Source organism: Sebastes umbrosus, chromosome 20 (genome assembly GCF_015220745.1).
Source record: "Sebastes umbrosus isolate fSebUmb1 chromosome 20, fSebUmb1.pri, whole genome shotgun sequence".
Classification (NCBI taxonomy): domain Eukaryota; kingdom Metazoa; phylum Chordata; class Actinopteri; order Perciformes; family Sebastidae; genus Sebastes; species Sebastes umbrosus.
In genome coordinates, this window is record NC_051288.1 from 6,655,228 (window position 1) to 6,671,253 (window position 16,026).

General features: G+C 40.5%; 1 protein-coding gene across 1 annotated transcript in view; it reads right to left on the minus strand.

Annotated features, from left to right (window-relative positions):
- shisa9a (shisa family member 9a) overlaps positions 1-16,026 on the minus strand; it is a 72,548-nt gene that overhangs the window by 19,436 nt on the left and 37,086 nt on the right. Inside the window, exon 3 of the mRNA XM_037755330.1 lies at positions 5,342-5,527. Coding sequence (XP_037611258.1) covers positions 5,342-5,527 — 186 coding nt within the window. The remainder of the gene's footprint in view (positions 1-5,341; positions 5,528-16,026) is intronic.

A 16,026-nucleotide genomic window follows, 5' to 3' on the forward strand; every position in this document is an offset into this window, starting at 1 on the left:
AGAGCCACCGCTGGCATTTTGGTTTTGTTTTGCCGATATTTGGTCTTTCCCTCTTCCCTCACACACATTGTTCACATGCTTGTGTGCAACGTTCCATCACTGGACTGGCAGCTTGCCTCCTGGAATCCCAGGCTCCTGTGCTGTTTATCTCCGGACGGGTTTCCAATCATTTTCGTAGGAGCCTCTTTGAATACCACTTGTGGAATGGAAATCTGTCAGTCAAGTGTGAGCCCGAAGGGGGAGAGGGCATGAGGCCTCCCTTCAATTACAGAAATGGAATCAGATATGAGCCGCTATAAGAGAGGACTGAGATTAGCAGCCCAGTGATTCTTTAAGGGTGCGATATGGAGTTTGATGGATTGAAGGAAGGAGGATGGGGGGTTCAGGGGGTGAGGAAGAGATGGTGTGTGGGAGGGGGAGACAAAGGAAGCAAAAAGAAAAAGGTGAGGGAAAATGCAAAGCAGAGGGCAGGAGGCATTTGATAAAGGCGGCGATATGAAAGGAGGAAGAAGAGAAGATGGGAAACGGAGAGAGGTGGGAGGAAAGGAACAGGAGAAAAAAAAAAAGGTGAGAGGAAATGAAGGAGACAGGGAGGGAGAGAAAAACGAGCCAAGGCGTTAAAGGTTAGAAGAGCAAATGGGAGGAAAATTGTGCAGGAGAAGCGGTGGTGACGGGAAGATGAGGGCCATTTTAGACATAAAGAAGCAGAGAGGAAGAAGCGGGTTGGAAAAGGAGCTGAAGAGAATTGTCAGATGCGCTAAAAAAGGTTTGAATGTAATTTCTACATCGCTGCCCGGACCCAGTTCAGTCCTCGCGAACAGGTTCCTTGTGTGAACCCACATGTACAGCACACTGGTAGTTTTGCACATTTTTTATCCCATTAACTAGTAATCCTGTACACTTTGTAGCACTTCGGACCATTTTTCAGAGCCTACCACGGCTACGTAGATTGATTTTGTGCCCTCCAGGCGGCCACTGCTCTCAGAACATGTCAGTGCCTTATCAAAATCAACTTGCAGAGAGTTAACACCGCCTCAGAATATTAATCAATCACAGTGAACATTTATTCCGACTACTTTTTTGTCAAAGAATCTTCTGAGAAATTGTTTCCTTTTTTCGTGTGAAAAATAAAACACTTGATTTTTAAACAGCGGTCATTAAAGTACAATCCAGAATTATTTGTAGGGTCGAATTAGGGCTGTCAAAGTTAACACAATATTAACGCGTTAACGCAAATTTAACGGCACTAATATCTTTAACGCAATTAATGTTTTGGTGAGGTTTTAGCGGGCTCAGTTTTAAAGCTTGCCAGTGAAGGTACTGCTATCAGATGAAACTAGAAAAACCTAAGGAACCCATCGGTACCAACCATGTCATACTAGCTTGTTGTAAAGGAGGTTAATTAACGCTCCAAACTTGCACTAAATTTTGGCGAGGAAAAACTGGCATGGCCATTTTCAAAGGGGTCCCTTGACCTCTGACCTCAAGATATGTGAATGAAAATGGGTTTTATGGGTACCCACAAGTCTCCCCTTTACAGACATGCCCACTTTATGATAATCACATACAGTTTGGGTCAAGTCATAGTCAAGTCAGCACACTGAAAACAGCTGTTGTTGCCTGTTGGGCTGCAGTTTGCCATGTTATGATTTGAGCATATTTTTTATGCTAAATGCAGTACCTGTGAGGGTTTCTGGACAATATTTGTCATTGTTTTGTGTTGTTAATTGATTTCCAATAATAAATATATACATACATTTGCATAAAGCAGCATATTTGCCCACTCCTATTTTAAAAAGAGTAATATATACTTGACAAATCTCCCTTTAAGGTACACTTTGAAGAAATTAAAAATGTTGTGATTAATCATGATTAACTATGGAAAATCATGCGCTTAATCGCTATTAAATATTTTAATTAGGGCTGTCAAAGTTAACGCAATAATAACGCTTTAACGGAAATTAATTTTAACACAACTAATTACTTTAACGCATTAACGCAATCGGTCGGTCTTTCGGAGGTTGTAGTGAGCTCAGAGTTAAAGCTAGAGTGATGATACTGGTATCATATGAAACTCCATTTGAACAGATAAAAAAACATGATTAATTTGGGATGACAGGTGATTAACTATGGACAATCATGTGATTAATTGCGATAAAATATTTTAATCAATTGACAGCCCTATTGGGAATATTTGGAAATCTCACAATTCCATTCTTGAATTCAAAACCGATTCTTAAATTCAATAAATCACAAAGGGGCTACTAGTTTCAGGCTCTTACATCAGTGCACTTTGTGCCAAACCACTCACTTGTGTTTTCAGTCCGCTGAAATGCAATATGAGATATACTGTGGCTGGCAGTTATTAAGTTAAATGGTCTTGATGAAGGTCACCGGCAAACAGAAAGAAGCAAAGAAAAATGTGTGGGAGTACGCCGCTTCTTTATTTGAAAAAAAGCTAACAGCATTGATTTAGAAGAATGTCACAGTCTTCTGCCTGTATGAAAATAATGAAGTGTAATTCACTGACCATCACAGGCTAAATGTCATTTGTGTTCTGGAGTAAAGCCGACTATTAAGCTATCCAAAATTTCCACTTGCCTTGGACCACAACATAACTCTATAGTTTGCAGGCAGAAACTTCCGGTTCTGCAAAGTTAAGCCAACGTGGAAGTGCATTACACCTGCATTCTCTCTAATAGCCAGCAGGGGGTGACTCTTCTATTTGCTAAAAGAAGTCTGATTGTTTAGAAGTCTATGAGAAAATGAGCCTACTTCTCACTTGATTTATTACCTCAGTAAACATTGTAAACATGGGTTTATGGTCGCAACCGCTAGTTTCAAGTCTTCTTCACTACGGCATGATGTTCATTTAGTAAATCATGGTCGCATTTCCCATTATGGTCCCATGCTTTAGGACGTGGCTACCTTGTGATTGACAGGTTGCTATCATGGCATTGTCCGGTCTTGGAGTTGTCCGTCGTTTTTGTCTTACAACTTTAACCCTTTCACAGTGTGTTTTCACTTCATGAAAGCTAATTGTAACATTATGGTTGCCCAAAAAATGTCTTTTGGACATTTGGTTGTACTAAGCTCCACCCTCTCGTGTCACTTCTGGTTGCAAAAAACCAAGATGGCGATGGCCAAAATGCCGAACTCGAGGCTTCGAAACAGCAGTTCACAATCCAATGGGTGACGTCACGGTAACAACATCCAATTCTTATATACAGTCTATGGTCTAGAACCAATCATGGTCCAATATGGAACTTACACAAGTGTGATGTGGAAACGTGAAGCCTCCATGTATTATGTGTGTCCAGTAGTTTTCAAATGGAGTATTTACAAATTTACATATATATATTTGCATATTTATAGATTCTGGATTTTTTTAATAACACAAAGAAGGAGTTGATGTGATTTCAAGAGGTTTTTAAACAAGGTAATTTATTGATTAATTAATTTTGTATATGTCTTGAAACATGTCTGGAAGGGATCTTGAACAAAAAAAACAACTTCACTTTTCACAACATGCATGTTTGCCTAATGTTTGTCTCTTCAGGTTTGATTCCCAGACACAATAAGTTTTGAAAGAATGCTTTTGAGCTGCAAAATATAAATACATCTTTGGATACTGTTACTGTGAAGAGTACGTTCTCAATTTGTTATCCTTTACAATTTCCAGTCATTTTGCTAAAATTATCCTTTTTCCTTGTGCCCCTTTTTTTCCCCCCCATCAAACTGCCTCATCTATTTTCCCCTACAGTTAGAGATTTCCCAAAATGCCATCCTCAATCCCCAGAGCGTGTGCTGCATCCATCTGTTGGTTTTATGTGCGCTTGAGATGAAAGGAAAGCCGTAGCCTAACATCAGAGAGTAAGCTTTTCCAGTTGGGAAACAGTGGGGTTGCGTCCCCTTTTTCCTTCCTCAAATTGCGACTGCGCTGCATTCTGGTCTATTAAAGCTCCCGTCAGTGGAGAAATTGGCATCTCTGCTTTGATGGATTCATTCTCTCCTGGTTGAATATTGGTGCAAAAAGATATTGAGTTGAGAAAGAATCCCTTTGTTCTTTGATCCTCGGGGACCGACACCAAGGCATCTTCCGTTGGCGTCTCATATAACTGAACAATTTTCCTGCAATCAAACGCAGCTGTAGCTGGAAATATGTATCGTGTGATGTCTATATTTGGCCTGTTATCTGGGAATGAACAAAAAATACGTCGACAAACAATATGACAGGGCCCGCGACTCGGGATGACAGCGTTAATCAGCATTTTCATTGATGTTCTTTGGTCCTTTTAAACTTAAAATGTTGTCCACTTATCAGTCATTATTCATCTTTTCCTCTGTTTTCAGTTTCGCTGGCAGTTATTTAAACCGCTACTATAATTACACAACGTCGTCTTTGCTTCCAGGGCACAAAGCAGTGCTCATCATAAACAAGCATGATGATCTATTACTGTGACATGTCTGGGGGATGAGTCACGGCCCTCCGCACACAGCGTGGCGTGGGGAGTAACATTTAGATTTACAATACGGAGAATGTTCACACCTACATTTGTCGTCTGGATCAAATTTTTTTTTTTTTTACTTTCTGCCGCTTGGCACGCAGAGAAAGGCTGATTCTTTTCTAATAAACAGACAAATGGCATCTTGCACATGTTTATACAGATGTCGAGATGTGTTCGTGGGTGATATCTGGTGCGAGTGGTGCCGAATTCGAGCAACCTGTCTGGCATAAACAAGCTGACAGACAACGCGCTGAAATATTCACGAGTCAATCCTTAAATGAATTCAGGTTATGAAATAGTGACGCCGCTGCCAATAGCGTAAGGCGAATTCAAATCGGGCCGCACTGTGGCGACCGAGCTCATTGAATTCGGCGGCGCGCATTGAGCTGTCAAACAGCTTGACGAGCAGCAGGCTGCCTGTGTTTTGCAGCGCGTCCAGTTCGGCAGTGCGATCAATAACACCTGTCAGATCTGCCCGCAGGACTGCTATAGTTCAGTCGCATCACTACTGGAGACCTCTGGAAAAAAAAAAAAAAAAGCAGCATCCTTTGTGTTTGGATCACAAAACAAGTAATTGATAAAAGATTCACTGCCAAACTCAGGATGCATCAGATGGTGACTCTGCTGACAAGAGAAAAGGGAAGCCCCAAGATTAATTTAGGCGATGATGCACCCTCTCCAAACTAGTCAGAGCCAGCAGCAACCACCGGTAAAAACCAACTCGTTTTATTTTAAAACCCAATTGCGCAACATCAAGTGCACCGCCTATCTCAAACTGTTACTGTTTCGTCTTTAAAATTGAAAGATAACAAGAGCACTTGACAGACACTCACCCACAGCCTTCAGGGAGGCGTACTTGTTGAGATCCTTGTTTTGTTGCTGCTGCTGCTGATGCTGCTGCTGCTGTTGTTGATGCTGCTGCTGTTCGTAGACGTGGGCCAGCTGGTTGAGGGCAGGGTAAGGGTGCTGCTGGCCCATGTTCGAGCCCTGTCCCACGTTGTTGTTGATCTGACCACCCTCTGTGGGCGAGGACACATGACAGGGGACAAGGTTAGAATCAGGTTTAGGATGGGGTGTGTGGGAGCGTCGACAGTTTAAAGCTCCACTTACAAGCATCCACTTACATAACACCCCTCTTTTCTTCTTTTTTATACTGTATGATCTGTTGCTTTAGAAATGATGTCCACGTTAACATCCATTCATATCAGTACCATCAGCTTTTGGATGGACTCTTGCCATCGATCTACAGCTGCAGCCTATTACATGTCATGATGCTTGATACACATTTGGGCAGAATCCAGAGAGTATATATGTGCACTGATAAGCTGCATCTGCTGTCTATTACATGAGGTTTTATCAGTAATTTGACCATGCATGCTCATGCACCAGAATACAGATTTTAGTATATTATTATTATACTGCAGAGGGGCGGCCCTACAAACGCAGAAGTCTGTCACTGAGTGAGTGACTGACTGAGTGATGAAGTTACACGATTGGTCAGCCAAGTGTTGGAGTTTCCTCATTGGCTGTTGCTCTTTCAAAGTGAAAAGGCAGGGGAACAGTCCGTTATGCAAACGAACCCGTCCGGCGCACAAAACTTGGACCAAGCTGTCGAACTAGGCCAGGGGTCAGCAACCTTTACTATGAAAAGAGCCATTTTAGGCAAAAAAAAAGAAGAAATCTGTCTGGAGCCGCAAAACATTTGAGCATTGTGATGAAGGTAACACAGTTTATAGTCTAAGTATGTAGTATATACTATAAGTCTAATGCAGTGAGGGGCCAAAGTGCAAATGTACTACGGAGTATTAGGGCTACATTGAGGGGAAAAAAGTCAGAACTTTACGAGAAAAAAAATTGTAATATTACGAGAATAAAGTCATAGGATTACAAAAAAAAAGTCGGAATATAACAAGAATAAAGTCACAACTTTACGAGACAAAAAGTTGTAATATTACGAGAATAAAGTCGTAATATTACGAGATGAGTCAGAACTTTATGAGAAAAAAAAGAAAATAGCACGTAAAATTACTATTTTATAATATTATGACTTTATTCTCGAAATCTCAGATATATTTTTTTCTAAAATGTGGCCCTAAAACTCCATCGTACCGTTGTACCATAGACCTACAACAATGATAAATAAAAATTTAAATGTAAACAAAAAACCACTGGAGCCACTGGAGAAGAGCTAAAGAGACGCATGTGGCTCCGAAGCCGCAGGTTGCTGACCACTGAACTAGGCGATAGTTCTAAAATGAAACAAGGTTCATTTCTCTCTTAAAATGTTTTCAGAAGTAGATTTTAGTGGATTATTTAGACAGAATAACTTAACGAGCAAGCCGCCTTGTTGTTTCCTGTTTTAAACGACGAGCAGAAAACCAGGGACCAATCAGGCGCATTCCACGATAGGGTACGTCACCGCTTGAACGGCAAGCTGAGCAGAGCAGCTCTTACCCTAGTGTCCTCGCCGGACCTGGTGGACGTGCACCGCTGGATTTAACATTATAGACATGACCACTGACTATTTGTGTAACAATTTAGCCACAAATTCACAGACTGGCCGTACACGGTCCAGACATATACTCTGTTTGGACTGAGTCTTGTGTACCCATCAGTCTCAATATGGAAGTTGATCTGCAACAAAGAGCTATAGTCGTCTATATTTGAAGTGCTTTATAGACATATCCTAAATCCTGGCGTCAGGTACTGTGTTTGCCCAGGATGTACCGTCATTAAAGAACTTTAAAACCACATCAAATTAGTCATAAAAATTCAATTTGTTGCAATTACATCAAATTACAACAAATTCAATTAGTTGTAATTTTCTGATTGGATTTTTTTCACATTTGTAAGATAATGTGTGTGTAATGATTTTTAGCAGGGAAACAATTCTCAAAATGCCAACCAGACAGAATCATTTTGATTAGTTTTCCAGCATATCCTCTAGACAGCATTTTTTTTTTACGAGTAGTTCTAAGGCAACCGTCTGGCCATATTCATAGTGCTGACCTGAGGTTAATTCTGCTGCTGTGGCAGGGAAGAAAAATCTGTCACATGCAGCCATTTCAGGCCGTTTAACAGGACCATTGTTGTTGGACATAGTAGTTGTAACATTTGGGAGATCTTCTGATCTCAATGCTCCCAACTGTGAAAATGCTCTGCAATCGGCCCCATTTCTCTAACCGGGGGATGAAAGTCTGCATATCTGATTGAGCTATTTGTCGAACATTCTGCATGGTTTACAGATTTTGTGCTTTGCTGTGTTAATCTAAAAGATATTTCACCACACAGCTGAACTATAAATGCTTTAGCATGAAAAGTGAGTGGAAGAAAGTGCTTCAGGTAAAATGCTGATGCAGTGTACTGCAAAACTAGCATTTTGATTATATTTGCAACAGTTGCATGGAAGTGTATATTGTATAGTATATACTGCACTATTGAACTGTTCCATAGTCCATAGCATTATTATACTATTTCAACAGTTTATCCGTTATTTTTAGCTAATTATGTCAACAGTTTATCCGTTATTTTTAGCTAAGTATTTCGACAGTTTATCCGTCACTTTAAGATAACTATGTCAACAGTGTATCCGTTATTTTTAGCTAAGTATTTCAACAGTTTATCCGTCACTTTAAGATAACTATGTCAACAGTTTATCCGTTATTTTTTTGTTACTTTTACTATTAGTATCTATTATTCTGTGAAGTTGCCTGTTGGTGGCTTTAATATTAACTCCTGCTTATGGTGTAGGAAATAACAGATGTCCTATATTAAATATAATATCCTGGTTACAAGATGTGCTAATGTATTCCCCTAATTCGTTAAGTGATCATTCAATTTCAAAAGGTGTGTTGAACGTGTGAGTGTAGTACTCTCCGACTTCATTCCAGCATGTTTGATTAGTGAATGGATCAGATTTCCTCAAGGACTGCACCTAAAAGCTGCACTTCCTCTGGAAGACGCAGAAAGCAGATGGCAGGATATGTAGGCTACAGATGGATATGAAGGGCGGCGCCGGCAGCTCGACGGAGTTGTAAGAGAGTGGTGGGGAAATGTAGCAGAACTGCACGGTCTGACTTTAAAGCACAGCCGAATGTTAAGATATGTGTGGGGATTCGGAGGACACTCTCTTCAGCATTGTTCTCTCGCTGCGCTGAGTCTGACGGATAATTGCAAATTCCTGTTACTGAAGGCGCTGGTAGCCCTCGCTAAGTGAATACATTCTGTTAAAAGCCCCAAATACTGCCACTTGATAATTTGAGAAGTAAGAACACGCTAAGAGACGGAGAACGAGAGGGAGTAAAGTGAAATAGGAGAAAGAGAGGGGGAAGAGGATGCATAAAGAATGAAGAGAGAGAAAAAAGTTATAAAAAATGGCTGCAAGAGGAACACAGGAGATGTGTGGAGCTCAAAGGGAACTAGACAAAGGCTGTATTCAAAACTGCATACTATACTAATAGTACATACTGATTTGGCCCAAAGGTAGCATGTAGTATGCAAACAAAAGCAAAATCTCTAGTATGCCAAAAATGGTGTACGTAGATGTCGTACTGATTTGGAAAAAATCTCCAGTATACATCAGACCAGTCTACCTCGCCTGTTGTATCCCACAATGCAAAGCGCTGGAATGGTACAGGCAATGGTCACAACAACAGCAGCCATAAACGGCTTGTTTTTTTTTTACATTTTTCGTAGCTATTTCATCACTAAATTCACTTCTGAAAATGTTTGAGGGGAGAAATAAACTGTGAAGATATTGAATATTGGCAGTTTTACGATATTAGATGGCGAATTGGAACATTTGCTTCAACGTTTTCGGAGCTACTTGACACAACACTGTCAAGCTACTGTTCATGCAGGAGCCGCCGGTGGAAAATATCTTTGTCAAAAAAGGAAAAATATTGACACAGATTGTCAGATTTTCCAAGAAAATGGACCAGATCCTATTGTTTTTACAGAGGTAAATGGGAAGCCAGTGTGCTTGGTGTGTTCACAGCAGCTTTCAGTGCTAAAGTTACAGAATATTTAGGGCCACTATCAGACTCATGGCGGGAAATACAATAACTTGCCAGGAAAACTGAGAAGATAAGAGGTCAGCGAGACATTTCATCATCTCTTTTGTAAATGGATCATTAATTGTGAACATTTTCAGAATGTATTTGTACTCCTTTTCACTAACAGGAAGGGACAATTTGGAGGTGTTGTTATTCATAGGTTACTATGCAGTGGTTTCACCTCTCCGGCCCACTTGAGATCAAATTGGACTGTACGTGGCCGCTGAACTCAAATGAGTTTGACACCCTTGATATAGACTGATTTACTATAGTAAAAGATGAACCATCTCTTCCTCCCCTCCTTCTCCTTTCAGCCCTCTTAAAGGTGCTCATCCAGATGGCCTTTTGTCGCTCCACAGCAAACAGAAGGGGGAAGTCATGTGGCCACAACCCGACAATATTGATTTCCTCCTTCCATTTCCTCCCTGTTTCATCCCAGCGGTGGATTGTTGAGCCACGAGGTGCGCTCAAAGGCCTTAAACCTGCACAGTCCGACTGTCAAGAAAAGCAAGTTGTGTTGTTACTGATTAATCACTTAGCCCTGGCACCGACTCAAACCACACACACACATACGCTGAGTGACAAGGTAGAGAGAGAGAGAATCGAGCCAATTAAAAAGAACATCAGAGTGCGAGACAGCGTGTTGCCGGGTAGTAGAAAGAATAAGAGACGAGACGCCCCGATGTGATGAGATGTCCCACGGTGCTCGGTGAAAAAGAAGAGACATGTGTGATGTAAGTACATATAGACGTCTGGCTTACTAAAGGCTATAAGTAAATGGAGACAGCTGGAGGCATTGATGAAGCCCTTCTCTTTCATGCATCTCTCAAAAAACAACATTCACTCCAGTCGCGATGAATGCCCGTCCTCTGCTTTTATTTTTCATAAGGAGGCCAACGTGGCTGGCACGAGGTCACCAATTTTCTCATTTCATAATGGGTTTTGCCTGGTTGCCGTGCACAATTGTAAAATTTAATATCCTATCAAAGCGCTGGTGCACCCCCCTTGTTTTCAGGCACTCTGCCATGAATTGGCTCACAGTGAATACATGAACATTCATGGAAATGACAGCACAAAAAAGGAGACTGCCTTATATTTTATACTGGATACTTAATTGTGATTGTATGCAAATGCTTTATATTGATAATAGATAGAAAGAAAAATCTGGTGAGATAATGTTTAAATAGTCTTTTACCAGAGAGACTACGAACACAATGTATTAAACTGGACTCACGTCTGCTCTGCCAAGTTGGCTGGCTGAGGATGTGAAGAGCTGGCAATTCAAATTACAGCCTCACTGAGCTACAGATAAACATCTGCTTACAACTCTGGTGCGTTTTGGCTCAAAGCAATAGTTGGACATTTTGGGAAATACATTTATTTGCTTTTTAGCGCAGAGTAAATAAGTTTACAATCTGGGGGCGTTTTTTTTTTCGTGCAATTATTTCGCACGTCGGTATATTTTTTTGATATTGTTTTTGTCGTGAATACTTTCAACGTGAATATTACGCGTCAAAAAATTACATAGACATACACGAAACCGAAAACACGTACTATGCACTGATGTGTACTATCGTTCAACATACTGTTGTGTGAATAAACAGTAGTATGTATCTTTTTGGACGCACTGAGCAGTAATTCACGTCGTCACTTCCTGAGAGCCTCCTTGCCGGTTGGAGACGTGTAACCATGGTAACCCGTGCAATCCTCGTGACCAAAACGACGATTTGTGTGAATTAAAGTCTGAGTTTATTTAGAATATATATTAACCTCACAAAGTGAGATCTTATACTTACAGTTAAATTGAAGCGCTTTTGATGTTACAGAGCCGTCCGTCAACGTCTGTTATGAACGTTGCCGTCGTACGACATTGCATTGTGGGATATTTATGCCGCTGTTCTTTGGCTGTAGTGTCCAGCGTCGCATACTGTAATATTTTACCAGAAATAGTATGCAATTCGCGTACTATTGGTTCCATACTAAGGTTTAGGACATACTAAAATATCTCACATACTGTCTAAGCGTACTAAATAGAATGTTAGTATGGAATTTCGGATGCAACCATACTTTTTAATAAAGGCATCAACCAATCATGTTGTGTGGAACGGGTTGAGCTGCACCTATATTTATGAAACAACAATGCGGAGGCTCTGTAGTCCGAACCAAGACGGCAAACTTTACATTGCCTTTCAACCAGCACAGACTAGATCCACTTCTTCCGTTCATTCACAATAAAAGCCCTAGACATAAAATATTTGCAGGCAGGTATTTCTTATTTTTGTGTTGTTTATTCATTTCCGGTGTGTATCAAGAAGTAATCAAGAAGTAAAAAATGGTATCGGAACATCTCTACCAGAAAGTGAATAAGCACATTTCCCAAACTGTATCTTTAAATGCAAATGGGAACTAGCCAAGTAAACCACATTCAAAGACATTCATTATGCTTCCATAATCATTTTAATTATCCGTTGCTTTAACTTTTCCATGATGGTGTGAAGTATTACAATAACAACTAATTATCACAGTAGCATAAAAGCGAGTCTTCCAGTCCAGATTTTTCCTTTTATACCCACTGCTTTATCCAGCACCTGTTAAAAATGTTGGAGTTACAATACGTCATCCATTTTCAATGGAAAACCAAGTTTCAGTGAACCAAATTCAAAAGCAATTCAACACCTCGCAAAGACTTAAAGTAACAATGATGAGACAAGAAATTGCAGCAAGCAGTGTTGTTAGGACTTGTGGTTATAATAGATGTGCTTTTGAATTTATTGGACACATTTTCTACAGTTTATCACATTATAACAAAACATTTTAAGCTATCCAGTCTATAAAACTCGCTGTTAATCGTTCCTTAAGAAGAAGCAGTCTTTGCCAATGTAGCTCTATTGCTCATGCATACGATCCACGACATGGATTAATGCTGTGTACTGCTAATTCTCTGCTATTTACTCTAATACACTTCTGCTCCAGAGTGCAAAACAATCCACAATCTCTTCTCCTCCTGTTCTCTTTGCTCACAGAGTGCTATAATTATTTCAGGTTTATAGAGACACTGTGTTAGCGCTCGGTTGACAAGGGTGGCAAAGACGATGGAACTTTGAGCCAAAATGAATATAATTGCAGACCTTGCGTCGTGCAATTTCGAGAGATACAAAAAAATAAATCCAACTATTGTGCTACTACTGCTCCAGGATCTGTCTTTGTTAAAAACCTCTCATCCCTGTATTTTGATTTTAGTGAAAAGGATCACACACACAGAGTGAAAACAAACACAGCACCCTGATGACATCATCACTCTATGAGAGGATGACTGACAGCTGTCACCGGGATGCCCATCAGGATGATGAAAGGGAAGTCTGCTGGTGTGTGTGGTCGCCAAACTGAACCGAAACACACTGATTCTCTAAGGTCACTGTCATCTTGTAACTATCTCCAGTGACAGCCAGATTTCATTTCTGCTACTGGAGTATTTCCCCAAGATTAGGACTACAGCAAACTACAAAGAAAGGGAAATAAATTGGATATAGTTGGGAATCAGTTTGACAAGCTGTGACAATTACAAGCCCATTGTGTTTTTAGGTATCAGGTCAAACAAAATGGAAATTAAAGACAAAAATTATGATCCCACAACAATGCTTCTCGTCATCCTAATATACATTTATGACAATATTTCCAGCCACAGAATGCCATCCTCAGATACTAGTTCTTACTATGTTTTTACTGAACATTGCAACAAAGCTTTAAAGGTGCTTTATACAATATCCAGAGCATTAAACCTGCAGTAGGCAGATTGTTTTTGACATCATTGGGCAATAATTCCATAATAACCTTTCAGTATATTGTAATCCAAGTGTTCTGAGAGATAACTAGACTTCTGCACCTCCTCATGGCTCTGTTTTCAGGCTTAAAAAAATTGTTCCTATTGAGCGTTCCTATTGGCTGTGCTCCGGCTGGTGGGCGGTGCTTGGTATTTCCTCAACTGATCTCAACATAGCTGCCGGGTCACAAACTTTCTCATTTTACAGCTAAACAGTACACTACAAGACGTTTCTGAAAACATTTGAGGTGAGAAATAGGCATTACAGTAACATAATATTGATTCATATTTGATCAGCGCTGCCTAGTTTGACCGTTCGATCGGAGTTCACGAGTGATTGACAGCTGCTCAGAGACAGCAAGACTCCAGCTCGGCTCTGATTGGTTGTTTTCCTGCGGTCTGTGAAATCTTGCAGAGGCCATTAGGAGCAGTGGATTTTTTTCAGATTACCTGTCTCATGCACTACTGTCCGGATATGGTGACTGTTTTATAAAAATAACTTTCTTTAATCATATTTGCTCCATTTCTACCCACTGCAGCATCACACAACAGTTTGCTATGTAAAGATATGTGGAGTAATGTCTACCTGAGCAGAGAATGAAGTCACTCTCCCTCTGTGTGTGTTGAAATACTAGCTTCTCCGTGCTTTGTTGAGATAGCCGGGCCGACCTCGGGTGCCTTTTAGAGCATATTAGTGCATGTGAACGTGCCCCACTGGCTAGCTCACGGCTAACGCCGCCCTGACCAACGGCGTCGTCCCAGAAGCATAGCACCCACTCCTCCGGTTCCCCCTCAGGTTAACAGTCCTGGCGACAGAATAACAATAAATTTGTAGCAGTCAAAAAGACCAAGTCAGATCTCATTGAAAAAGCTGATGTACTAAATTTTTCAATTTGAAGAGAAAAATTGCTCAGTAGAGCCCAATAGAAACCTCCACCAAGGTCTAATCATCTCAGGTATTTGGTGCTTTCAGAGCCGAGCTGTGCTGGATAGATGATAGTTGTATAAAATGCCTAGTTAAAGGTCATGAGGTGAACCAAATTAATAGGTCTTATCCTGTTTGGAGCCTGATTGTACTGAGAATATTGTGTTTATGAGAAAAGCCAGAAGATATGTTCCTCTGAAAACAAAGATTGAACTAAGGTTTGTGCTACAAGAAAGATTTATTTCACTGAGAGCCTGAATGCACTCAGTAAATACACATTACTAAACATATCTCTCATACTCTAATGGACAGTCTGTACAGTATGTTGATTACAGACAAAATGGATGGACACACACGTGATCACATAACCTGCAATACTCGATGAAGTTACAACAGGTGGAGCTAATCCTTAATATTGAATTCCTTCATTCATTCATTCGTCCCATTTGTATAAAGACTTTTCAAATGAAAGATTCAAAAGGCCTTTAAAATTCTTAATGAAATTTTGATAATCTGCTCTTGGGACCCTCTCAGTGCCTTCAAAATAAAAGACTGCCGGTGGATGCTTGGGATTTCTTAAAAGTGGCGGTGCAATCCTCTGACTAAACGTCTGCACGACTAAATCTCGCACTCCAACACTGGGACATAAAAGTATTATTTTACTGAGGGGACTTGGAAAAACACTATACTGTGGACTCTGAAGTAACCATTCTGAGTGCTATTGTCGACTGCTGGTGTAACCCTGTAAGGGGGTGTGATCCTGTCAGTAAATCCTTTTGCACTAACAATAGCAAAGTGGCAAAAAACGAGTATGTCGCCATTCATTTCAATGAGGCATGCTATGCTAACTTCATGTGGAATTAGCAAATTAATAAATTGATTGATGAATGTAATACAGCTCTATTTATACTATTTAGTATAGTAGTTATTGAAAAGGTCCACGGCATGTTTAGCAGTGTTGTAAACTAGTTTGTTAAAAGACATAATGAAACACTATATGCACTCTATGTGACACAGCTAGCATGCTACCAATGTTTGCTAAACATGCCGTCAAATTTTTTACAAATATATAAATGTGACTCGTCTAGAGTGGACGGCGAGAAACAGTCAGTACCTCAAACAGGTTGAACACCAGGGGGGCGTAATTCGTATACTATATGGATTTGCGGACACAAAACAAAACTGTGTGGAAACGAGGCGTTAAATCTGAAGTAGGCGAGATTGGAGCAAATATGATTAAGAGGAAGTTATTTTTATAAAACGGTCGCCATATTGTGACAGTAATGCATGAAACAGGTAACCTGAAAAAAATCATGTGTCTCTGTGTCCTCCGGTGCTCCTAACGGCATCTGCAAGATTTCACAGACCGGAGGAAAATAAGCAGTCAGAGCTGATCTGAGGTCTGCTGTCCAGCTGCTGTCTATGAGAGCAGGCTGTCAATCACTCGCGAACTCCGACCAAACGGTCAAACTAGGCAGCGCTGATCAAATATAAATCAATATTCTGTTACTGTAATGCCTATGCCGGCAGCCATTTTGAAATCTGTTGAAGGAACACCAAGTTCCAATCACATGACCGGAGCACAGCCAATAGGAATGCTCTCTCTCTGAAATGACCTGTGATTGGTCAAAGTCTCCCGTCGTGTGCTAGATTTTTTCAAAGCGTGAAAACAGAACCATGGGGAGGTGCAGAAGTCAAATTTTCTCTCAGAACACTTGA